The following is a 26,347-nucleotide window of genomic DNA, read 5'->3' as shown; positions in this document are numbered from 1 at the left end:
TTCGTAGATTTCTAGTGCTATATCAATGCATAAACAGCAGATTGGTAATGTTCAGTTTAGCTTCCTGGTTATAGAGCTTTCTGATTGATTATTCAAAAATAGTGAACACCGGAAACGAATGCCATCAAACAATCAGCATGGCGGTGAAAACAAAGCCAAGGTGATGAGAGAAATAAAGAACTCGGTTTAACAAAAAATCTCGCGATTCAGCGTTAGGTGTTTGAAATACGAAGTGAAACATAATAAGACCAAGTTGCACAAGTCTTCAACTAGACAGTAATCTACGACTAGGAAAGTGATTTTGTTCAGCGCTTTCCACCACCACCACCAAGCTTAGGGCCTTTAGCGGCTCCTCCCTTGGGAATTCCCTTTCCTTGAGCCTTTGACGTCTTGGCTACTACCTCGGCTTTCTTTGCCCTCTTTTCATCCTTGGTCTTCTTGATCCTTTCCTTGATCTCACTGGTAATAAATTCATGTTAGATTGTTGAAGACGCTGAAAGAGATCTAAAAATTCATATAGGCTGTGACTAAGCTACATTTGAAGTATACTTTAGTCCATACGAGTGTTGTCAAACCTATGTGTGTGTACAGCTAAGGTTGCAGGGTAAGATGTAGCCAAGGAGTAACATAGGACAATGGTAACAGATGTAAACGTAAAATTTAAAACTTACCGGAGAGCAGCCTCTCGAGCAGCATCTCTTACTTCAGGCTTCTCAGCTCTCTTCTTCTGGATGACTTCCAAAGTAGCACCAACAATGGACCTCGAGTATGGCTTCTTGGTAGCTCTTCTCCTCTTCTTCACAGCTTCAGCAGAAATATCCTACAAAATAAATGAAATTCAATACAGTACAGCTAACGATAATCAATTATGCTTCTGCAACACTCGACAATTACAATAATAGAAAGAAAACCAACAACTAACCTTCTTGTGCTGCTTTCTGTAGACAGCGGTCCAGCAAAGCTTTGCTGGCCTGAGTTTGTTGTGGAAGTACCTCTTACATTTAGAATTAACAAAAAGGAAAACCTTCAAGAACAACATCCCGTTGTCAGATAATTCGATGGCTTCTAGAATTATGGATAAAAATGAAATTACAAACACAAAATAGAGATGAGCACAGCACAAACTACTATACCTGGGAGTCTCCTCGGACAAACCTAATCCCCCTTCCAGGATAAATCTTGGCACCGCTGAAACGGCAGAGCTCAGTCCTGAGAACAATAATCACTATCAGTATCCGAGACAACACAATTGACAGACTTGACACTAGACAGTATGATTAACATACCTAGCTTGTTAGGTGCATAAGCTTAAGAGAAATATGACAAATACTAGAGCATCGCAAATAGTAAAAATGAACCACGTCAAGACCCTTAAAACAAACAGAAGGGCAACAAACAAACTTAAAATTTGGATAATCGTATTCCTTTTGTAAAATGTTAATTTCCTAAATCAGTATGAACAAGGAAAAAAACTATTAACAAATGTGCTATCCTAGATCAGTATGAACAAGGAAACAAACACAATTGCTATAGAATCACCAAATTCATACGCCGTACTCAAAAATTCAAATATAACAGACAAATGCTCTATCAGCGAAAACAAAATTATACACACAAGCCACCCAAGATCGATAAATCCATCACGTTGTCGGATGGAATGGTTTGGAGGGAAAGATAGGGAAGTGAAACAATTCCCATGTTTAGTTACCAAAACTGAGTTACGAGGGAAACGAGGTGAAGGAATATTGATTCCTGCATCTTCATTCAACAAGGTAAAATAAAATTGCTCGGAAAGGTATAAAAGAAAAACGGCATTGGTTCATTACCATCGTCCTCTACCTCCCTCCCGTCTCCTTGTCTTTTTATGTTCAAACAAGCTTGAACCATTAAAGCTACTTCAAATTCTAACCTACCAAGAACACAGTATCGAACACATTGAAAGTCCATAAATATCTTCATCAATCGATATCGTAAAAAAAACCAAATCAATCGGATCATTCAAACGGCAACTAACTATCATTGATAGTATCTATTCATATTCAGCGACAAAAAACCGTCTCGATCAAACTACGAAGTGCATCTCACTACAATACAACTTCAACCTAGATCGATTACTAGATCAGCCCATCTAGCCAAACAACCAACAACCAATAATCATGTGAAAAACCCTAAATTTCTCAATTAGAAAACACAATTAAGCTCAAACTAAACAAACTAAGTTCAAAGACACAATCTTTTCTACTCAAACAGCAAAATTAGTAGATACCCACCTCACAAATCACATGAATGAATAAAAATATACGAAATTAAGACAACATTTTTCACATTGAAATGCATTTCTGCATAAATTTGATCAGGAATCAAATGTAAGTCATGGATTAATTAGCAAAGATAATGAACAAATTAGTGTAGAAATACATAGATTAGGGAAATGAGGAAAGAGAGAAAGATTACTTGAGAACCATTGTAGCAAATGTTGTGAAATCGCGGCAGAGAGATTGAAGAAATTAGAAACCCTAAGATGAGAAACTATAAATGTGGTGGTGATGAAAAATGAATTGGGGGTTATATTGCCAAAACCCTAATTTTATTTTTGGGCTGATTGTGTGACTTCATGTGGTGTATGGGCTTTCCTTTTAGTGAAATTTATTTGGGCTTTTTTCTTTTTTTATCCTCCGTGATTTTGAGGTGAGACCGTTTTATGGTAAGATAAATCCTGAAGATGAGAAATGTCCGAACAAAATTATAATACTCGGCTTGTTTCATTTTTTTTTTTTAACTTAATTTTTTTTTTTTGATGTATATCATCTGGTTTATCCCGAGTTCGAATTAAGTAGAACCATAAACAACCTAAACTTTGTAATGACATAATAACGATTTATCTGAATATGCCGAATGATATAATAAAATGTGAAGCTCTCAAAAAATTAAAGGTTTAAAAACACTTTTTATGATTGGACTCTTTGTAAATGAATTGGTTTTAATCTAGGACCATCTTATAATTATCAATTGTCTTGCTTATAACCGTTGTAAATTATAATGAAGGGGCGTATCACCCTACCACCCCAAAAAAAAGGTGTTAATTAGGATGGATTTATACCTACCTCGTAAATTATTCTTGTTTATAACGGAAGTAAACAAAAATTTGTGTATAATTATTGGAGTATTGGTTAAAGTATTCTTTTCGTAAGGAAAAATTTTGATCGGGTAAATTGAGTATTTTAACTTCCGTTATAGGGTTGTTTATTTATAGAAAAGAAAGTGCAAATCTTTTTCGTGGTTGAACCTCATGTAGTCTCATTTTATTTATGAAAATTCGTTGTGGTAAAAAAAAAAAAACAGAAGAATTGAATCCTTTGAATTGATGTAGCTACTAGCTAGGAATGGGGTAACCATTCTTGCTTGCAGAGTATAGTTATTACTCTTATCTTACGGGTATCGGGTATGTGTAAGTACATACAAAATAGCTGGATGTCTGGTGTATTATGTAAATATCACCGGGTCATTCGAAATGGTTTAAGGAAATTACAACAATTGGCATGTGCAATAGTCCCGGTGACAACAGATTAATTCTAGCGTCAGTTTGACAAACCGAATGCTTATACCTTTTCCGCCTTCATTAAGTTCAGCAGCATAAAATCAGACAGAAAAGAATCAAGGCCACTCTGCGGAGCTACAAATTGAAAATCTGAATGTATCCACCATTCCACCCTGAACTAAGATTCGGAAAATTACATGCTAATTTATGTACAGAAGGTGTCGGTGTACTACTACTCAGCAGTGTCAGCAGGAAACATTCATTCAAGTGGCGGCAGGTGTACGACTTCTCAGCACCTCAGTTCGTTTGCTTCTCTCCATAGCATCCACAAGCCATTCTACACTTTCTTTGATCCCTCTACTGCAGTCAAGCCAAACCACAAATTTATCTTTCTCGAGTTACACAACACAGATAACAAAGAGAAGGAAATTGGTTGGTATGTCTAATAATCACATTTTTATCACCATGCAAGCGTGATCAACTGCCAACCTGCCAAGGACTTAAGACATACTCCCTCCGATTTTTTTCCCCGGTGTGTCCAGACTGTCCACTGTCTAAGAGTCAGGCTCGGCTATTTAGCGGAATATCCTAATGTTTTTCTGTTAAATTAAGTGTTCAGGTGTCGAAGTGAGATAATATAGTGTTCCAAGTAACATAGCTAATAAAAGAAATAAACATGGAGATAATGTGATTTCCAGTTGGGGAGTTCTTAAAACTGGGATTTACCCACTATAACACGAAAAAAGAGTAAAAGGTTGAACAAAATTTACCCATCGTACGCTGAAACACCTTCGAACATATAAGCCCTTTCATCCAACTTTTTGAGGTCCAGATATCGAGCTACTTCTGCAGCTGATTCTGCTGAAGAAATATCCTGACACATAAGAGAGGGAGTATGAAGATCGGTAAGTCACTGCGGCATACAACATTAATCCTCATATTAAAACTCTTTCTGGTTCCGTTTTTAGGTTTACGTATGAACTTTCCACTTGAAATATTTCTATTTTGTATAGTATTTGTGGTCAAAATGGTGGTTTGCAACCTTGCATCTTCCATCAACCTACATTTACATTTACATTGTACATGTTCCATAATCTTTGCTCAAAGCACACCATGAAATTTATTCATGGACAAAGATAGTACCATATACACTTCAAGAAAATTCATAACGACCTGGTTAGATAAGTGAATGGCTACGCTACTCAAACACGCTGGTATTGTGTCGCATGCTAAACGATAAAGGGTGTGTGACACTATTTTGATAAATGACTTGACCAGTGGATATGGTAAAACAAGTGTATTGACTAATTATGTAGACATGGATCCCGACTCATTTTGTGAAACAAGACTAATAAAATTATCCTCTTTTATTTATAAATATTTCTATAATGTTACCTAGTGATCTACGGAGTAGTTTGTAAGGAGTACAAGCTAAAAAAACAATCAATACAAGTACAATAAGTTGTTTTAGTCTTAGATAATGGATGTATTATGGGCTCCGAGAGCCGGATCATTGTGTAATACATCTTTTCACTTCTGTCAAAAAAAAAAAAAAAAAAAAAAAGTTCTGATACTTGCAATTATTTAAACTACTAATGCTCGATTGCTCGATGCATAAAACAATGGAAGAGGAAATTTAACTCTCCTCTTTGTTTTAAGCGGGCCGTTGCCTCCGTGACTCTTTCCATATCGTCTTCTATGAATTGTTTTTTTGTTAGGAGAACATTCTTTTACTTTTTACTTTCTCTTCTTGCTCTTTCGATACCGTCGGTGTCACATCTATTCACGCGGGTCAAACAAGAGTCTAGGGTTGTATTGGCCGTGAGTTGCTTAAGATGCGCGACACTATGACTAAGTGAAGTGTGTATGTAACATATGACGGGATAACATCAAACAAAAAAAAAAGTCATTTACCCTAAAACATACAGTTGTGTCAGTGTGTATCCGTTGGTCAATACCAAAAGTGTGTTTCAGAAGCTTCGCACCAAAAGTGACCAAATACCTGTTTGTTCGCTAGAATCAGAAGAGGAGCACCTTGTAAATCCTGGTGTCGAAGAACCTTTTCTGGAGATATCAAATAATCAGGATATTTTTGTCTTGAAACTAAATTTATTAATCATAATGAAAATCCACAATATAAAAAAAGACAGAATGGTAATTAAAACGAACAAAACTAACCCAGTGCAGACTTTGAATCCTCAAAACGTGAAGGACTATTTGCATCAACTACATAAAGCACAGCATGAGCCTCTTCGTAATATTTCTCCCATATTGAACGAAGGCCGGGCTGACATAAAGAAAACAATACATCGTCAATATAAAAGCTAAAACTTAGTCTTAGAAGGTTCCCGTGGGAGTATAGTGTCCCGAATGGAAATAAAGAAAGGAGTGAATATTTACACAACACGGTATAAGCTAAATGTATGATCAGCTGGTTAATAGTTAGCTAAATTAAGCAGTGTGAAGCACTAACATATCATTAGATTCAATGTGTGGGACGAGGCTGGTTCCAGTAAACTACTAAACCGTGCTTGATGCACCCTACACATAGAATTATGGATACATACGACTAGCCCTACAATTTGCTAAAGAAACAAATAATTTCAAATGCTCACAAAAAAATGAGCAATATACTAGAAAAACTATGAATGTATGCTAAGATAGATGTTGTGGCAGCTATAACTTGTAGGGTGTAGCTATCCTGGGAGCTAAGCTAGAACAATTTGTATTCATCATGGAAAAATCGCATTTGTGCAAGTCATGGAGTTAAAAAAAGCAGAGAAGAAGAATAGTTTAGGCATACCTGGCCACCCAAGTCCCAGAACACAAGTTTTGTGTTCGCCACTTCGATACGCCCAATGTTGAGTCCCACTGTTGGAACAATTCGATCAGGGGGAAGGCCTTCCAAATTTAAGTACTGTTCTTTCAACTTCTCCAGTAAAGTCTGAAAGACATTGAAATCAATATTACTACATGCGGAATACCTTTAGTTTGATAGTCACAACTCACATGTCTGGCACATAACAAGGATCGACGTGTCAATTTTGGGTAACTAAGCTGAAGAAAAATGATGACAAGAGGATTAATATTACTCCACAAAGTAAGGAAATATACCAATAGAGGGCACAAGAATATAAAAGTAAACGGTAAATGCATGTTAAGTGGCCTTGATGACAATGTGCTTTACCTTCAATCAAGTGTTCAGATGTTCAAGTTACGTGTGCCTAATGGTTCTGCTCCTACTGTCAGCGCTTTGACACCCAACTTAGGACAGCTAAGGAAGCCCATCTTCAAATAAGTTGGATGACAAAGGTGCAATGGAACTTATCATCTCAGATTAACACACTTTGATGCAATCAAACCAAGATATTGAAGTGCTTCTCCCTTCCACCAATACAATACAAATTTTAAAACAGCCTTACAACTAAAAAGCTGTGTACAAAACTGTGCGCACACACCAAATCACGACAACATGACCACCATAAGAGTTATAAAAAAACTATGCCGGTTGACATTTTATGAGAGAACATAAACCTAGGAGCAGATGAACTTACCGTTTTGCCAGCCTTGTCGATTCCAAGAATAAGAACATGGAATTCAGTCTTACTGAACATATACTTCCAGAACCCATGAATAAGAGAAAACATTGTCTCCGACTCTCCGCCTTCCTGATACTCCTTTTTTCTCTTACACTGGTAAGAGCTTCAAAAAGTGTTGATGTCTACCATTTCCCACACTCACGGACCTAAACACGTAGGATAAACACAAGTGTACAGAAAGTGAACTTTCAACACCCAGCATAAATATATTTCTTCGTAAGCCAGATACATCAAAAGCATTTCCATAAAATTACACTCATATTATCATATAAGTCATCAATAGATTCATTTCCGGATAGCTCACAACATGCATCATTAGCATTATACTCCCTCCGTCCCAGTCAATTGTTTTCCTTTGGTTTTGGCACAAAAACCAAGGAAAGAGGAAGGAGCCAATTACTAAATGACAAGTGGAACAAATTAAGTGTGAATGATCAAATTACTCATCAAGTTCATTCTTAAAATAGAAAGGACAACAATTGACTAAGACACCCCAATATGGAAAAGGACAACAAATGACCGGGACAGAAGGAGTAACTAGTAACAGAGCAGGGGCTAGCAGCGGCGGATAAAATTTTCAACCTAATTAGCACCTAACTTGGCACCGTCACTAGTTACAATCACGACACTCGTATACATCATCATACATACTCTGATATTCATTAGCCCCTAACTTGGCACCGTCACTGGAAAAAAATGAAACTTTTTCATTAAAAACTTTGAAATTTTTTCCCAAGTTACTCTACTGCACAAATTATTCCCACCCCTAAAATTTTCAACCTAATTAGCCCCTAACTTGGCACCATCACTGGTTACAATCACGACACTCGTATACATCATCAACATTCATTTTCGGATAGTGGACAACATGCATCACTAGCATTGTACTCCCTGATTAGAATACTCCTCACAAAGAATATAAAAGTAAACGATGATTGAGACGGAGGGAGTAATTTTTTCGTACCCCCTAAAATTTTCAACCTATGGTTTAACCCCCAAACTTCAAATGCCGGTACAGCCACTAATTATAATCATGTGATACGCCTAAATCAACCACAAAATATTGTGCATTCGATTAAGTCGAGAAATGCTTTCCATTATACAGAACTAGGGAATTCAGCGTCATGCCGGTACAGCCACTAATTATCCAATGAATTGTTTACGCTTTTCAAAATTGTCCTCACATATTTTGCAAAAGGTAAACAATTCAATGGAACATAGGAACTATCATGTAATATCCTCAATATGATAAATCCGAATTCCAAATTAATAGTTAATAAATCAGTAACAGTATCTAAATGATTCGATGTTATGCCATAAATTAACACTTCTCCAAGCATCAAACACATGATCAACACTTAACAGTAAGGAGATGACAATTGATACGGACTACGCACTATAAATCAAAATAATAACTTTGGTGAAATTGCAATGAAGAAAATAAAAGAAAAATACCAGATGAATAATGCAGAATTCTGAGAAAGCAAGCAAGGTATCGGGGTATCGGAGTATCGGAGATGAAGTTGAGACTTGAGACTCGAGACTTGAGAGTTTTGAGTGATACTTTGATATTTGACCTCTTAGATATTTTATTCCGTCTTAAATTTAAAACGAATACTTCCGTATTGGTAAGACTATTTTAAGCTACTAGCTTAAAACCCGTGCAAAGTTGCACGAGCATATTACAAATATTATATACAAATCAGTTCTTATAATGAGGTATTACTCCTCTTGCGTACCAAAAGAAAAAGTTCTTATAATATTTATGTTCGTTTGAGGGTACATCTTATGTATATATTTATATTACATGAAAATTATATTCCAAAATGACCGAGACGAATTAAAGTGGACAAATGCAAAACAAAAAACATAATAAACAATTCTCTTCAACTGTTACTCGTTATAATTTAATAATCATAATATTAAATGGTTAATCTTTCTCTTCCTTTTCAAGTTATTGTATATCACTCTTAAATAGGGGAGTGATATGTAAAGTGCGTTTTACATGTTTGGTATGAGAGTAATTATTCACATCCCGAATATATTACCCTCATGAAGGGGTAATACAATACCCACCCTCCCCCTGCCTGGGTAATGATTAAGAGAGTAAAACATCTCCTCAGTAATCATTACTCATATATGCCAAACCTATCTTCAAGGAACTCATTACCCAAGTAATTAACTTACCCAGTAATTATCACCTAATTAAAATTACCTAAGTAATTAACTTCCCCAATAATTATCACCTAGTTAAAATTTACCCCTTGATTATTTCATGGATTCCGGCTAGCCCAAAGATAGTTTATACTTTTGTCAGAGCATGTTTATACACGTGTCCTTATCCGAGATAAAAAAACCACTATGTTTAATTGTTTTACACGGTGTGTCCTAGCATGTTGATATTATATAAATGTGGAATTAAGTCAATTTGATATAGTGGTTGCTCATATCATCTTTAAACTTCGTGCTCAACAGCGAGCAAATTTTACCCATGGCCTATGGCTATGTCTCAATCATATACTCAAAAATAACTACTATTATTTACAAAGAAAATATTTATATATAGTCAATTGTATACTTTTATTATTCGTGACTTATTACAGCAATTCTTTCCTCTCTAATAAATTGGGTGTAAAGCACCTATTTTCATTATTTCATACTTATCTCAAATGTGCAAATCGAGCCATAAACAATTCTTTTGGGATCAAATATGAGTTTTTAAAATACAACGTAATAATTTTAATACAAATAATTAATCCTTTTGAAAAAGTAGAAAGATTTTCAATCAATCGAAAATATAATTTATTAAATGTACAAAATACGAAGTACTCCTCTGTCTCTATCATTTGTTAATATTTGATTAAAATACCTCAAATAATAAAAAAGAAAACAAATAATTCGGACAAAGAAAATATTATTTTTGTAATCATATATATTGCATAAAGTTACAAAAAAAATTAATTTATTTACACATAAATATATGAAAATGTATTTTCCTAATGTTTAAATACGTATAAAAGGAAAGGAGAAAATTAGAAGATATACTAAAGGAGATAAGTATACATGGAAGTATAAAGGGAGATTTGTTTCGTTATTTGTTAAGAGAGTAGTGGGAGATTTTTTTCTTGAACTGTTTACTGCTTTGTATATTTACAATAGAGATATTTATTTTCTTTTTTAATCATTGAGTAAATTGCATATATTAAAGAGGTGGAGAGTTGGTGGGAATTGAGAGAATGTATGGTTTTTGTTTTATAGTATTGTATAGATAATGTTACAAAAAAAATCAATTTATTTACACATAAATATATGAAAGTGTAGTTTCCTAATGTCTAAATACGTATAAAAGGAAAGGAGAAAATTAAAAGATAAAATAAAGGAGATAAGTATACATGGAAGTATAAAGGGAGATTTGTTTGGTTATTTGTTAAGAGAGTAGTTGGAGATTTTTTTCTTGAACTGTTTTAGTGCTTTGTATATTTGCAATAGAGATATTTATTTTCTTTTTTAATCATTGAGTAAATTGCATATATTAAAGAGGTGGAGAGTTGGCGGGAATTGAGAGAATGTATGGTTTCTGTTTTATAGTATTGTATAGATAGATAATGTTACAAAAAAAAATCAATTTATTTACACATAAATATATGAAAGTGTATTTTCCTAATGTCTAAATACGTATAAAAGGAAAGGAGAAAATTAAAAGATAAAATAAAGGAGATAAGTATACATGGAAGTATAAAGGGAGATTTGTTTGGTTATTTGTTAAGAGAGTAGGGGGAGATTTTTTTCTTGAACTGTTTTACTGCTTTGTATATTTACAATAGAGATATTTATTTTCTTTTTTAATTATTGAGTAAATTGCATATATTAAAGAGGTGGAGAGTTGGCGGGAATTGAGAGAATGTATGGTTTCTGTTTTATAGTATTGTATAGATTCCACATCTTTTTTCGGGATTAATTATTTTCGCAATTTTCTTCCTACTTTCCATCTCTTTCGAGTTCTCTTCTAGACTTGTACAACAGTACAAGTGTTTCCGAGAAAAAGGATTGTACATCAGATGTATTACCTCACACTTAATGACTTTTTGAGTTTTTGTATATTTTTTTTGAGTTCTATGAAGTTTATAAATTACATTTTAGTTTTATGATCTCAAAAATCAAATTTTTATGAGCTTATATGTAATTTTTTTGAGTTATAATGTAACTTTTTGAAATTAATGTTTAAGTAATTGAACTCGAAAACTTTATAATAAAACTCAAAATTTTTAAATTAAAACGCAAAAACTTTATCTTAATGCTCAAAAACTATAAAAATTTGATGTATTACATCAGATGTATAATCCACTTACTGAGGATTTCCTTGGCTTTTTAAATTGATTTTTTTTGTCATTCCTTCAAAAATAAATTAAAGGGTAAAAAAAACTTTGATAGCCTCGAATTATCACAAATATTATCCTACAACTGGTTGTATAAGAGTTATGTACAACCACGTCAAAGTTATCGAGCTCTCACACAAAGTTGTTGAGTTATTGAGTTATTTTACGAAGTTATTGAGCTTGATAATTATTCTGTTTAGCTCAATAACTTTGTATCATAACTCGATAATTTTGTTAATATAGCTTGACAACTTTGTAACAAAACTCAACAATACTGCATAAGTTGTATATACAACCGGTTGTATAATAAATTAACTGTCGAATTATATGCTGCACATCTAATTTATATCAAATGATTTTTTATCGTAAAAAAAATTATACTCCCTCCAATTCGCTATAATATTCCCTCTTTCCCGAAACGGATTATTCAAGTAATGTTCCCCTTTTCTTTTTTGATAACTTTTACTTTTATTTTATTCATCCCTCTCTCCTATTACCAAACCCCACTCAACTCTTTTACTCTTATTTTATTACTTTTCTTAATGTTTTGGCTTCACAACTCCTTATTTAACTCCTAATAATTCATCTCTCTCCTATCAACAAACCCCACATTTGTCCTTTATTCATTTTTCTTAAGTATTGTGTCCATCTCAAATGGGATCATTATGATGAATTGGAGGGAGTATTAACTTAATTAGTTAAACAGATATCTAATAAACTAATTCGCCCTAATTTAATGCAAGGTCCATCATTATATTAACGGTTGTTAGTGGTTGAAGATTGGTGTTGTAAGGTAGCGCTGATGTCAAAGATTGGATGAGGGGGTGCGTTGACGGACAATCGGGGTGGCTACGTTGATGTCTTAATGGTTACCGATACTAGTGGGCTAGTGGTATATAGTGGTGGTGAGAGAGTGGAGAGAAAAGTATGAGTTAAGTGAGGATGCAAGTGAGCAAGTGGATACCTTAAAACGTAATATAATATATATTCGTCTTAAAAGATACTCCCTCCATTCAACTTCACTTTGCAACTTTCTATTTTGCGCACTATTCACAAGCGGACGTTCAACTTCAATTTTCTTTCGATACATAAGTGAAAATATATTCATGTGAGATCTTATTTGATTCGTCTTTAAAAGTACATTAAAAATATCTAACTTTTATAATTTTTGCAAATACGCAGCTAATGATATTTATCGTGCAAAAACTGCGTTGACAAACGTGATAAAAGAAACTTGTAAAGTGGAGTTGAATGGAAGGAGTACTAACTTGTTCTAACTTATATCTAGGTAAAAATATAAAATCATCCTCCAAAGTTCAAACTAACGGTGGTCAAACATCCAGGCCAAGCTTGACCAAGGTAGACTGGAAAGCGGTCAAGTGTAAGGGCAGGTCAACATAGACTGGCTCCGATGAAGGGGGTCTTGGATCGGCCCGGCCCAGGTCTAGGACGAGCCAAGGCAGTCCATACTTCATGCCAAACAGTTCATATTATTTCTAAGTAATAGGGGTATCAAATTATAACCGGTCGAGAATAGGTCGGGTAGGATTTCTTGTACCCGGCCTCAGCCTTATATTTGAACTTTGGTCTTTTCACGGGTCACACTAGACGGGTTAAGATCCGAGGGACGAGACGAGACGAGCCGGCCTGAAGTTTGACAACTCCGGACTAACCTAACCTAGAAGTCAACTCCCCAAAATGAGAAAGTAAAGGGGTTGAAACAAAAAGTAGCAACCTACCCAAATATATCTATCTCCCTACCCTCAGGCCTCAATTGAAAAATAAAGATCTCAAACCCAAATTGTTTCCCGGATTTCGTTGATTGCTTTCTTAAATCATCAAATTTGCTGAAATTTATTCAATACATTCCTGGTAATGATCTCATTTTCCCTAATCCCATCTTTTTTTTTTTTTTTTTTTTAATTTTGTTTTATTTTAGCCCTTGAAATATTACTTCATTGCCTCTTACCATGATCCAAACATGATTTTAGGGTTCATATCTAATCAATTAAATTAGTATTTTATTTATGTGGGGTTTTATTTTATTGGGTTTTGATTGCTTGTTGCTCTTATTTGATAATGTGATTTTTGGAGGATTGTTGTTGTTTTTGATTGAGGAATTAACTATTTAGCTGGGTAGATGAGGATGTTTAGCTGTATTTTCATGTAATTGATGCAATTTTAGCGGTTAATTTGATTTATCTAGTATTTAGTTGAGGAAATGTATGTATTTTGACATTGTTGGTGGTCTCTTGTAGGCTGTAGCAATTATAAGGCGGTTTTACACAAGTATTGTGTAATATGGATCTATGATTCTATTCACAAGGAGATCATGATTCATATTAGTAAAAGAGTACTTCTTAGTTATCAAAAGCCATCCGTTTTACACTATTGTAAGGCCGCCTTACACACTACTTGTGATTTCTGTAAACAATGTTATGACACTCTTTAGTAGTATTGACTCGTCATGTATAATAATTTCTCAGTCGCTTGGATTTGGGGTAATTGTTGGGGTACTAGAGCCTGGAGGTATAACACAAAGGAAAGTAGGAGGAAGTGATAGTGGTGGATAGAGATAGGGAATGGAAATAAGCTAATTACTACCACATTACACGGGTAATAGTTACCTACTTTCCCATCTCCGTCGTAGATATGGAGTAGTATCTTAACCCCGTGTTCACCCTCCTTCACCACTTGTTATTTGTCCTTCACCACCATCACTTTCCAAAACCTCTGTAGTTAGTGGCAAAAACTGTAGCGGCCTTTAGGTGCTTCATGTGTGAGAGGTGGCTAATGCTCGAATTTAAGTTGGTTTGAGGTATTGTCAATCTTGCATCTTCTTTGAGAGTTAGACTGATATTGCTTGTTGGTCAGTCACCAGTTTGGGTACTCCTAAGTCCTAAAGATTGGGAGCATTCATGTATATCAAAGTTCTGTTGAACTTCACTTGTATCAAAAATAATTTAATTATTCTTGGCATGTGTTTAGAATGGAGGGCGTGCTAAACGTTGTTTGATTTGCGTTATCGGTTACGACTTGTTGATGTTTATACTACTGCCGATTTGGACGAAATTCGTGTATCTCTGTATTGCCCTTTCTTGTTTTATACTTATTTCGTTTAACCTGTCCCAATCTTGTATAAGAGAATTTCTACATGAACTTTGTCTTGATGTTAACTAGTTCCACACATCTGTTGAAACACAGGACGCTTGCCGCTTGCTTTGCTTGCTGTGGATAGTCTTGGAAGATCACCATTAGAGATATGGAGTATGTCACCTTTATGTTTATAATTTTTTAGTATTGAATAGAGATGGTTACGTGGAAACATTCTATCCATGTTTTCAATCCAAGGGAAACACAAGGGTAAGTCCGCACATACATTCGACCACCTTACCCCTTCATAGGCAGGTTCTTTGAGGTACTTGTCTAATATTGTTGTAATTAGAGACACCAGAAATGCATAATTTCTCCTTTTGTAGCAACTGTGCTTTATATTGCTAACTGGCTAAGTCTCGTGCTTTATTCTTCATTCATGCCCCTATAAATTTAGGTTCCGGGTATGTAATTTCATAGGTATTTGTCAGCCGTTGGCATTCTTAGCTAGTGGTGCGCCTAGGGCCGTAGGCGCAGTTTCGACCATGTGCATGAGGCACGCTCTAGGCACACAAGGTGCACCTGTACATCTTAGCGCTATTTGTAGATCAGATGCCCAAAATTTTATTTTAAAATACACGTTTGTCTGCAAAAGCAAGGTGTCCTGCGTGAATAAGGGCTATGAGACCTGATCTGCACAGTTACGCCTCGTTGCCACTCGCCAGAACTCGTTATAGCTTTGCTGTGATCTTACGTCTTTCAAAACAAAATGGCCATTAACTGTTAATGTACACTGTGTAGTTTGTAGGTGTAGATAGGGTGTGGGAAAGGGTGCTAAACATCCGACCACCCCCCACCCTCTTACCTTGCTATTTGCGGGAGCCCTTGAGGCACTAAGGTAATGCTGTTGTTTTAATGTCAATTCAGGAATGGATGGGCTTAAATTGCTTTTAAGCATTATGTAAATGTTTAAAACCTCGTAAGTTGGAGGAATGTAAGGCAGCCAAAAAACAGGTTCAAATGTTAAATGATAGGCAATCCTAAAGCGGATCTGATAATGATTACTGGGCAACTAAATAGAAGTTCCTTCACCCAGGTATATGTGTAATCCGTAATGAGGCAGTCGCTTCCTCTTCTCTCTCCTTGAGTCGTATTATAAGTGTGTGTGTCTTTCGAATTGAGACAAGGAGAATGTGAGAGACATTTGGTATGATATGTATGGTAAACTAGTGAGTAAAGACCAAATGATGAGGTGCAGAACCTCTAGCACAGGGGAGAAACTAACAATTGAGTTATTGGATTCCAAGTAATTTAATAGCCATTTTAGGGGCCCGGTTCGTAAGAAATGGTTCACTTGATGTCCGATGAATACAAATGACTTATCTTTAGCCGTGACATAAGGATTATTGTGTAGTTAACTTATTGGCATCCAATATTGTATAGACTGAACGATCTAATTTTTTTTGCAAAAGTTGCAGCTCTTTGAGATGATAGCCTGTGTCTTTGTGTCTCATCACTCATGTATTGACACACACTTGCTTTTGCACTTATTAGGAACAGAGGACGTGTTAGGTGGAATGAGGATAACTTGGGGGAAATCGAGAAGAATAAACCTGTACGACAGAAGATCACTGAGCCTAAAACACCATATCACCCAATGATTGAAGATGATGGTTAGTATTTTAATTGTATTTCATTGGCACAGTTCACATCTGTATGGTTCTTATGTTATTCTCAAATATGTTGTAGCTTGTAGTAAGTTTAAATTTTAGGCGCCATGTGCAATTCATGTTGTAGTTACTAATGAAAATAAAATGGGGACTATCCGGTAGTTCATTCTTCAGGCATGAAACTAGTAAAATTTGTGGTGTCTTTTTTAGCAAATTGCTGCTACATGTGCATTATTCATAACATGATTATCACTTCTATGCACAAATTTCCTCAATTTCAGAAATACTCTTGCAAATATTTTTAGTGGTGCATTTAATGGTCTCATTCTGCGTAAATAATACTGAATTGTTCCTTGAGACGGAAACAGGGATGACCTTGTTGAAAGTGTTATGTTTCTATATGGTTCTAAATATTCTAATATCCTACATCCTCTTGGATTGTTCAGGTTCTTTGTCTCCAATACGTGGGGGTACTTTCGATGAGTGTATTGATGCTGCTGAACATGCCGAAGCCGTCCGTCATGCTTTGGATGATGCAGCTTCTTCAACTACAATGAGCACCAAGCAGTCTGGCGGCTGGACGTCTTCTGAGGATGAGGAGGATGATGGAGGTAGTTTTTGTGGTGTAGCTTTCTCTCTCTTGTTTGTTTGATCCATAACTTTCCATTCCCCAACAGTACAGTCATATTGCTTGCGGACTGAAAGTCCTGCTCTTTGATTTGAAATATGAGTCTGGCTAAGTGACGTATCTTTACAAGTCTTTTTGAAGTAGAATTATATCGTCTTCAAACAACACTACCTCGGTATCTCAAGGATTCACAAATAGATGTTCGAAAGGAGTAATGAACAAATATGCTACCTCTTTAGTCCTTCCCTCCATTTGTTTTCGACGGATTTGCATATTAATGGTTTTAATGAACTCTGTGAAAATGCTAGAAAGTAGTTCACTCACTAGTTTCCATTGAAATTTAGACGAGTCTTACTCATTTATAAACTTTGTTTCATATTATTTGTCAACAAAAAAAAATATGCATATTTCCCCATTCTTTAATTAGGCTGAGTAGGGTTTTATCATTATGGCAGATTTAAACCGGAGTGAGAGTTTCAAAGCGCTCAGGACAGCCCATTACGACGAGTTTCTGAAAGTGAAGGAGCTTCGGCGCAAGGGTTCTTTCATGGAGGAAGAAGAATCTGATGAGGATGAAAACAGTGTATTGAAAAAAGGCAAGGCATCTGCCTCTTCTTCATCGACTCTTGCATCAAATGGGGTTACTATAGATAACGGGAAGAGTGCTGCGATTGATCCTCCATCAGCCAACGGATCCTAGGAGTTGCAGGCTGAAACAGCATGTCCCGACTGTTGTACTGGGTTAATCAGTTTGCTGACTTTTCTGTTGGGCGACACAGGATAGTAACTGTTGTTGCAGTTGTACTGTATATAACTGTATGCTGACCTTATGTTGTACTACTGCGATAAGTGGATCGGAAAAACGTTGCTTCTATTCATATCATGATAATTAACTCAAGTTTGGTAACAAGAACTGATCTATCTTTTGCAATATATGGATTACTTCCATTTTCTGCAATCCACTCTCTTCAAATGCACTTGTGGCATAAAGTTTGTAACAAAAAATGTTTTACTATTGAAGATAATCCTCAAGATCATCTCAAATCATAATACTCTGTATCAAGCACATTATGAGTACATTCAACTTTGGTTATGATTATTATGTGTACATATTCAGACTAATATTTTAGTTTGAAGATGATATTATCCGATCAATTTAATATACTCCCTCCTATTCTACATTACTACATAGCCTTCCCTTTTTTCTTTTTCATCTATTCACAATACCTTTCTTATTTCCTTATTTAATAAAGTTTTATACTTATTTTAATCACATCACCCCACAACAATACCGCACCTCATCCCACAACAATACTTATTTTAATCAACCTACCCCACAACAATACTTATTTTAATCACCCCACCCACAGTAATACCCCCACAATATTTTCCTTCTCTCCAATTACATAACCCTACTACAATACTTTACCTTATTTTAATCCATTTCCTTAATTCTAGTGCCCCATGAATATGGATGTTTATAGAATAGGAGGGAGTACAAATTTTGGTTATGATTTTCTAACGTATTGCCCTGATATTAAGAAGTTAATTTTAAAAAGATTCGTAAGAGTATATCATGAAAAAATTTTGATGTACAATATCCTAAAAAAAATTTTAAAAGAAAAAAAAAATTGTAGATCTTTCTCTAATTAACTTCTAAATTTTATTTTGATAATTTGATATCTTATGGGTGGAATGATAGATACTAACATACTATTTAAAAAAAAATCTTGGGTACATCGGGTGTACAAGATTATCGTACACCCTAACCAATGATAAAACTTAAATTATATTTTACATAGATTTTGATTCATTATTTATGGAGAGTTTAAGTAGTTCTAATGATCTTATTGGCTAGGATGTACGATGACGTGGTCAGTATAAAATATTATGCTATCAAAAATAAAATATTTTTTTGAAGATTATCAAACTAATTTAATTGGGCTTTTTATTATGGGGCAAAACCAATCAATAAAATGGTCTTATACGACAAATTGCGACGAAAATAAAGCTGTCTATTTCCTCACTAAAAAGGAGAGGTTCAATCCTAGGAAAACCTAGAGAAAAGAAAGGAGTAATAATGGCGGAGTCCGAGGACGAAATGGCAATAGCAGCGAGGTTGGAGAGTTCATGCATAAGTTCATGCAACGCGGCAATAGCCGACGCATTAGCCGCAATAGAGTACGCTAAAGCTGCCAAAGCTGCCAGCCAAAAAGTAAAAAGAGAGGTTGAGAGGATTAAGGCCGAAGCCGAGGCCATGTACAACCCCAAGCCCATGGCCATCAAGAAGGAGAAGGAGACGGAGGTGAAGAATGAGGCCATCAAGGAGGAGAAGGACTAGGAGGAGGAGGCCGCTAAATTGTTGTCGTTTATGTACTCGAACTTGGTTGAAACTTGAAATGCATTTGCGCAATGATCTTGTCTACGATGATTTTTAATATTACGTCGGTTTCAATTATTTGTTTTCTATTTTTATTTGTGTTTTGATTAAAAGTAAAAAAATGATTTAATCGTAATAGGTCAAAAGTGAATGGGTGTACAACATCCATTACGAGTAGAATCTTCATACAATCAATGAATCAAGAGTCGATTTCCTCATTTCCCTTGAGCCGGTGATATCCGTCTTAAGTGTATAGTAAGGCATGTATGACCAGTACTTGCAGCATGGCAACTTCAAAATATGCTCGTTGCGACTCTGAATACTTGTAGAGCGCGATCACTATCCATAGCCAATTAGCCATGACCCTATGTTAGCTCGACATTATATCAAAAAAGTCTGCAGAATGGAAAACAGGCCTGAATCATGTAATAGCATCATCGGGTGGTTTGTCAGGTGGTTGCAGTACGCAATACTCGCATTAGATTATTTGATTAATATATAATGATTTTTTTTACTTAGTACCAACCGGTGGTATTATAGCATTTCCACGACAGCAATGGCTTCTTGATCAGATAACAAAAATACATTCAGGTTTGGTTACACACTCGCACTACAAATATTTCACCCCTGTAAAATCCAAAATACATCACAAGACACCCAACTTCACAATTTACAGCCTTATTGTCTAAACTTTTGAAGCCACAATCCATACATGGAAATTACGTCCACAAGTACAACACCCATTAGCCCACAGAAAAACGAAACAAAATCAACAAATAGGTTGGCATAGGGTGGGACTGTGCGGTCAATCTGATGATAATAGTGTCGTAGGAGAATTTGTGGGTAAATAAATGGATTGCTTCAATCACCTCCTGAAAGCATTCTGTTCGTCGACTTGTGTCCGTCCTTGAGAGAAATGGCTACGACGACGCACGCTCTCCTCAATTGTCGAGCTCCCCCCCTTCTCAGCACCATACACACTTTTCTGAACAGCATCCAAGAATGAAGAGCCCCGAGAAACAGTCGCTTTGCTGGCTTCTTGTGCATCCTCCTCTTCGGCTTTCTTCAATCGTTTCCAACGATTCTCTTCATGTAGCTCAGCATCCATTTGCATCTCCCTCAATCGAGCAGCCCTTTCTTCTTCAGAAAGCTGAGGAGCTTTACCCCGGCGCCTGTGTGATTCAGGCTTAGGTGGCAAGGCTGCATGCTTAATGTCACTGGTTTGAGATGAGCTGCTAGGTTTATCTCTCAAATCCTTGTCAACATCGAGGCGCTGACAGCCTTCATCTTTACTTGCTTTTTCGTTTACGGGGCTTCCATGATTCTCAATTTCATAATCTCTGCGAGAGTGTCTATGATCTTTTCCTCTCTCTCTCAAATCCATGTCTCTGTCTAACTGCTCACGACCTTCATTTCTATCTCGCCTTTTGTTTACAGGACTGCCATTTCTTCTATCCCTCGAATCCCTGTCCATGTCTGAGTTCTCACGGCCTTCATTTCTATCTCGCCTTTTGTTTACAGGGCTACCATTTCTTCTATCCCTCGAATCCCTGTCTATGTCTGAGTTGTCACGGCGTTCGTTTCTATCTCGCCTTTTGTCTACAGGGCTACCATTTCTTCTATCCCTCAAATCCCTGTCTATGCCTGAGTTCTCACGGCCTTCATTTCTATCTCGCTTTCTGTCTACAGGGCTACCATTTCTTCTATCCCTCAAATCCCTGTCTATGTCTGAGTTGTCACGGCCTTCATTTCTATCTCGCCTTTTGTTTACAGGGCTACCATTTCTTCTATCCCTCAAATCCCTGTCTATGTCTGAGTTCTCACGGCCTTCGTTTCTATCTCGCCTTCTGTTTACAGGGCTACCATTTCTTCTATCCCTTAAATCCCTGTCTACATCTAAGTTCTCATGGCCTTCATTTCTATCTCGCCTTTTGTTTACAGGGCTACCATTTCTTCTATTCCTCGAATCCCTGTCTATGTCTAAGTGCTCAAGGCCTTCATTTCTATCTCGCCTTCTGTTTACAGGGCTACCATTTCTTCTATCCCTCAAATCCTTGTCTACGTCTAAGTGTCCATGGTCTTCTTTTCTATCTCTCCTTTTGTTTACAGGGCTATCACGGCGCCGCTTTTCACCGCTGTGGTCTTTGCGAGAATGTGCATGGCGCCTTTCTCTATCTTCAGAGTCCTCATCTGAAACCAGATGCTCCTTCCCTTTGTGGTTTGCCTTTCCTTTTCTTTCATTATCTTCATCACTATCATTTTCCGTGTCAGATTGGTGCTTCGATGAAGAGTGCCTTTTACGTTTTGACTTTACCTTTTTTTGCTTCCCATCATGAGCTTCATCATCTTTCTTGTCCTCATCTGAAACCACACGCTCCTTCATTTTGTGGTTTGCCTTTCTTTTTCTTTCTTTATCTTCATCACTATCATTTTCCGTGTCAGATTGGTGCTTTGATGAGGAGTGCCTTTTATCTTTTGACTTGACCTTTTTTTGCTTCCTATCAGAAGCTCCATCATCATCTTTCTTCTTTGCGTCCACCTGATAACAAGAGATTGTTAGTACTTAAAAAAAATATCCTTCACATGCAAAAAAGAAAAAAGAAAAAAAAAGCAAGGCTCCATCCAGATTCAAGAGGAGATTGACATAGGTTCGAGTGAGTGAACTCATACGCCTACTTTGTAGTCTAGTGACTATAGTTCTACCTCTGTAACACAAATTTCTAATCTTCATTTGACCATGAATTTCTACACATATAGTACAGATAAAAGCCATTATTTGTCGCGTTTCATTCATCAAATCAGCTAATTTTCGTATTATCATCTTACCAAAGTTGTAATTGTTCCTATTGTGAGAAATTACTTGTCAAAAAATCGACATAGATTGACAAACAACGTCAAGGGGGATGGGAAAGAGGGAGCACTAAGCAGCGGCATCCACAACATTATTACCACAGTACCTCAAGGGCTCCACTATTTGCGGTAGATAGGTCGAATATACACGACGTTACCCTTATATTAGGAATCAGAGAAACTGTTTGCAGGTGACCAAAGGGAGAAAGCAATGAGATAGATATATCATTCAGTGTCTTGTGTCTGAACCTACAGGCTACAGCTACCAGAAAATCCAAAAAGAATAACTGCCCTCAATACCTTTAGAATGGGAAAACCTTGTTAATCACCAAAAACGACACAAAACAAATCACGAAAATTGGTAAATGAAAGAAAATGCAGCCAAGTAAACACTTTAATCACTTGAGACGCTTTTCTAGATGGTATGTATACAGCTGGCTGAGCACATCAGCGAGGACAAGAAAGGGAGAATGGCAAGGGAACTAATATTTCAGTAGCAGTTAATTGCTTACTCAGAAAAATATAATTAGTACCAGAAGAAAAAAAAAAAACAAAGTTTGCCACTCCTCCGACAGGAACCGATAAGTTATAAAAGATGCAGTCAACCTAACAAGCTATACATCTAACAGTCTGACACCTCTGCCCGACGAAAATGCTATTTGCTTCTGGGTTGTTACGGCTAATGAGCTTATAATAACAACGTTGTCGATAGAGATGTTTCTACATTTCTATAGAAACACTCATGCCAGCAGAGCACAGGGCATATCATGCATTATACTAGCTGGCAAAATGACATTACAATGTTTCCTAGACAATGCAAAGACAGATTTCGTTCAAACATAAGAAGGTACAATGTAATAATCAACTGGGACATTAAGATAACAGCAAGCAATCGCCACAAACATTCGAATGTCATATTTGGAAAATAGAAGTGAATAGTGTGGGCTTAAAGAGCTTACAGATTTGCGAATCATAGCCATCTTTACAGGGTTATTCTTAATCCTAGCAAGAGCTTCTTGCTCTCTTTGACGGATCATCAGCAGTGGATCTGAATGAAGTTTCCTCCATGAATCATTTGCGGACTGTGGTTTTTCTTCAAATAAAGCTCCAGGGTTAGACTGCATATGTTTAGAAAAATGATTGTAAGAATAACCTATCAGGAATGTTTACCATGATTGTAGCAAACATGAAGGGATAGTAGGAACAGGTTCAGAAATCAAAAGATAACATTAAGACTAGAGTGGCAGTATCAGTAAGGAGATGCGGTATATCTTGGCTTATGCAATAACAGGCTGAAGTGAATCTATCAACAAAGACTCAAAAGGAAGCAAATAGGTTGAGTTGACCAAAAAAAGGTATCACTCGCTTTCTCCATGGGTCACTACGGGTTAATCAAGAAAGAAACAACTTAAAGCCTCACTTACCAATCAAAAACAACATGGAACTTTAAAAACCCATTGACACTGGGATGCCGTTATGTTGGATCACACATCAAGCCATTAGCATCTGGTCACAAGACTAAGATTCACAATATAACCTCCTTCATCACTAGACTAACGGATACTTGTATTACAGTACATCCTTCATAATCATATTTAAGAGCCCACTGCTGCGACATATCATTTTCCATCCAGTAAATGGCAACATGAATCACAAATCCACAAACATTGCAGTCCAATACTTTATAATAGAAAGTTGCTGTCTTGCACAACGCAGCAGGATAGTCTCAATATTCCACATAAGTCTCAATCGAAGATAAGCTACCAACAACATAATCAGAATCATAAAAACTTAATAAGATCAGTACGACAGCACACTAATCCTGAACCTATTCTTCAACTCCAAATCAAATTTTCTGAGCCAAACTACTACTGAGTACGTAATTGCTCTATACCTAATTTGTTTTTATGCTACTTTGAACTCCACAAACCCAAACACCATTAAGGCACAAACATCATTACATAGAGCAATTTACTAGAAGCAGCTAAATTTAAAAGGAGAAAAACATAATTGAACTTACATTTGTGGATGACTGCGCAGCTGGTGCTGAAGAAGAATTGCTGGTATGAGCAGCAGGGGGATAGCTCTGAAGCGCTGAAAACCCTTCAGTACTAGTTTTCCCAACAGACAACCCTGAATCATACAAAAATTCCAACCTTTCCTGTCTCCTACACAAAAACAACACACAAAAACTGAATTAAAATCACTAGCAGTATATCACAAAAACCTAGAACCTAACCGTAGCTACGATGATCAAGAATAGAAACGACAACAATTAACAAATTAAGTAAAGAGAGCAAGGAACAAAGAGTACACGGCACAAAAACCCAAAAATTAACAGTACTCACGAGAATCAACCATGGAAACAACAATAATAGACGATTAAAGTAAAGAGGGATAGAAAACAAGATTTACAGACCACAAAAGCTCAAAATCTAAACCATGAGAATCAACCGTATAAACAACAATAATTGCCAATCAAAGTAAAAGAGAACACGAAAAGATTTACTGAGCACATAAACTCGGGGCTTACCTAATTACAAGAATCAACTATACTAATAGCCATAATCGATGATTAAAGTCTGGAAAGGAGGAAAGAAGATTTACTGAACGCAAAAGCACAGAACCTAACCCTAATTACAAAAAAATTAACCATCAAAACCACTATAACTGATGATTAAAGTAAATAGAGCAATAAAAGAAGATTTACAGAGCAGAAAACACACAAAATCGAACCCTAATTAGGAGAATTAGGCATATCAATAACAAAAATTGATGATTAAATAAAACAAATCAAGCAACTTAAATATAAAGAGTACAAAAACACAAAGCCTAACCCTAATTACAAAGAATCAATCACATCAAAACAACAATCGATGATTAAATCACAAAAAACAAGCAAATTCGATCTACGAAGTACAAAAACACAAAACCTATAACCCTAATTAAGAGAATCAGCCATATCCAACAATTATTATCGATCACATCACAAATAAAATGGAAACAAGCAAACAAGATGAACGGAGTACAAAAATACAAAACCTAGCCCTAATTACCAGAATTAACCATATCAACAACAACATTTGATGATTAAATCACAAAAAGCAAGCAAATTAGATATACTGAGCATAAAAACACCAAACCTAACCCTAATTACGAGAAATCAACAATAATTGATGAGTTAATCACAAAAAGCAAGCAAATTAGATATACTGAGCACAAAAACATCAAACCTAACCCTACATACGAGAAATCAACAACAATTGATGATTAAATCACAAAAAATCAAGCGAAAATGATTTAGGAAACACAAAACCTAACCCTAATTACGAGAAATCAACCAAAAAAATCAACAAAAATTGAGAAATTACAAAGTAAAGAGAATCATACGGAGCGAAACCAGCTTGTTCTTGAAGTTGACGAAATTCATCGCGTTCTTTCTCTTCATGAATCTGCTTACGAAGTTCCTCTAACTTGCGCTTTTCAGCTTCATCTTTTTGTTCGGCTTTCCATACATTCTCGATATTACGAAGACTTCCTGTATGCCATCCCTTCTTGTTCAAAAATTTCATCCCCATTTTTGCGGATTTTGTATTTTTCCCCTTTTCGAATCTGTTTAACTGGATCTTTATAACTTGATTGATTGTTGATTGAATAAAAGTTTGAGAAGAAATTTAGAACACACCAAGTGTCGGGCGGGCTTAACAAGTTTTTTTTTTTTTTTTTTTTTTTTTTTTATAAAAGATTGTCAAGCGACTGATGGTAGAGAAAACTAAAAGAAAAACAAATTCGCAAATATAAAAAAACTAGATTTCATTCCCGCATGTCAAAAAATAATTTTTGAATACTTATCTTGAAATAATTATGAAATATTATATTTTTTTTTGTAAATCTAGTGTGATTTATTTATCTTTTAATAATTTTCAAAATATAACATACTTATACTCTCTCCATACCACACCAATGGTAACATTGAGAATCTTGGCACTATTCATGATCGTAGAGAATCTTTGATATTATTCTTAATCTATAAAACAAAATATAGTCATGTGAGATCTTGTTTGATTTATCGTCATGAATGCTATAAGAATATCAATTTTTTATAATTTTTAATATTGTGTAACTAAAGATATTCACGTTGCAAAACATGTCTCGACAAGTGTGAAAAAGTCAATGTTACCATTGGTGTGGTATGGAGGGAGTATTATATTTG

At 35.8% G+C, this 26,347-nt stretch overlaps 4 protein-coding genes across 4 annotated transcripts; 1 reads left to right on the top strand and 3 right to left on the bottom strand.

Moving 5' to 3' along the window:
* Positions 1-161: 161 nt before the first annotated feature.
* On the bottom strand, positions 162-2,604 carry LOC141656612 (large ribosomal subunit protein eL24). Its single transcript, XM_074463563.1, has 5 exons — positions 2,455-2,604; positions 1,134-1,209; positions 923-1,024; positions 672-820; positions 162-459 (listed from the first exon to the last, which is right to left on the bottom strand). Exons 1-5 carry the CDS (start codon positions 2,463-2,465, stop codon positions 306-308), a joined length of 492 nt encoding a protein of 163 aa, XP_074319664.1. The 5' UTR covers positions 2,466-2,604; the 3' UTR covers positions 162-305.
* A 960-nt stretch (positions 2,605-3,564) lies between these two features.
* Positions 3,565-8,717, bottom strand: LOC141656610 (uncharacterized). Its single transcript, XM_074463561.1, has 7 exons — positions 8,593-8,717; positions 7,093-7,283; positions 6,342-6,482; positions 5,717-5,825; positions 5,541-5,602; positions 4,309-4,412; positions 3,565-3,898 (listed from the first exon to the last, which is right to left on the bottom strand). Exons 2-7 carry the CDS (start codon positions 7,183-7,185, stop codon positions 3,802-3,804), a joined length of 606 nt encoding a protein of 201 aa, XP_074319662.1. The 5' UTR covers positions 7,186-7,283; positions 8,593-8,717; the 3' UTR covers positions 3,565-3,801.
* Positions 8,718-13,094: 4,377 nt separating this feature from the next.
* Positions 13,095-17,862, top strand: LOC141656609 (protein phosphatase inhibitor 2). Its single transcript, XM_074463560.1, has 5 exons — positions 13,095-13,385; positions 14,718-14,780; positions 16,161-16,279; positions 16,723-16,887; positions 17,360-17,862. Exons 2-5 carry the CDS (start codon positions 14,776-14,778, stop codon positions 17,602-17,604), a joined length of 534 nt encoding a protein of 177 aa, XP_074319661.1. The 5' UTR covers positions 13,095-13,385; positions 14,718-14,775; the 3' UTR covers positions 17,605-17,862.
* A 1,964-nt stretch (positions 17,863-19,826) lies between these two features.
* On the bottom strand, positions 19,827-25,849 carry LOC141656608 (uncharacterized). The gene is made up of 4 exons (XM_074463559.1): positions 25,525-25,849; positions 24,155-24,302; positions 23,094-23,252; positions 19,827-21,823 (listed from the first exon to the last, which is right to left on the bottom strand). Exons 1-4 carry the CDS (start codon positions 25,710-25,712, stop codon positions 20,150-20,152), a joined length of 2,169 nt encoding a protein of 722 aa, XP_074319660.1. The 5' UTR covers positions 25,713-25,849; the 3' UTR covers positions 19,827-20,149.
* Between the last annotated feature and the right edge of the window lie 498 nt (positions 25,850-26,347).

The sequence above is a fragment of the Silene latifolia genome, chromosome 5 (genome assembly GCF_048544455.1).
Source record: "Silene latifolia isolate original U9 population chromosome 5, ASM4854445v1, whole genome shotgun sequence".
NCBI classification, from domain to species: Eukaryota; Viridiplantae; Streptophyta; class Magnoliopsida; order Caryophyllales; family Caryophyllaceae; genus Silene; species Silene latifolia.
Note: the sequence above shows the minus strand (reverse complement) of the source record. Positions and strands in the feature narration are given on the sequence as shown.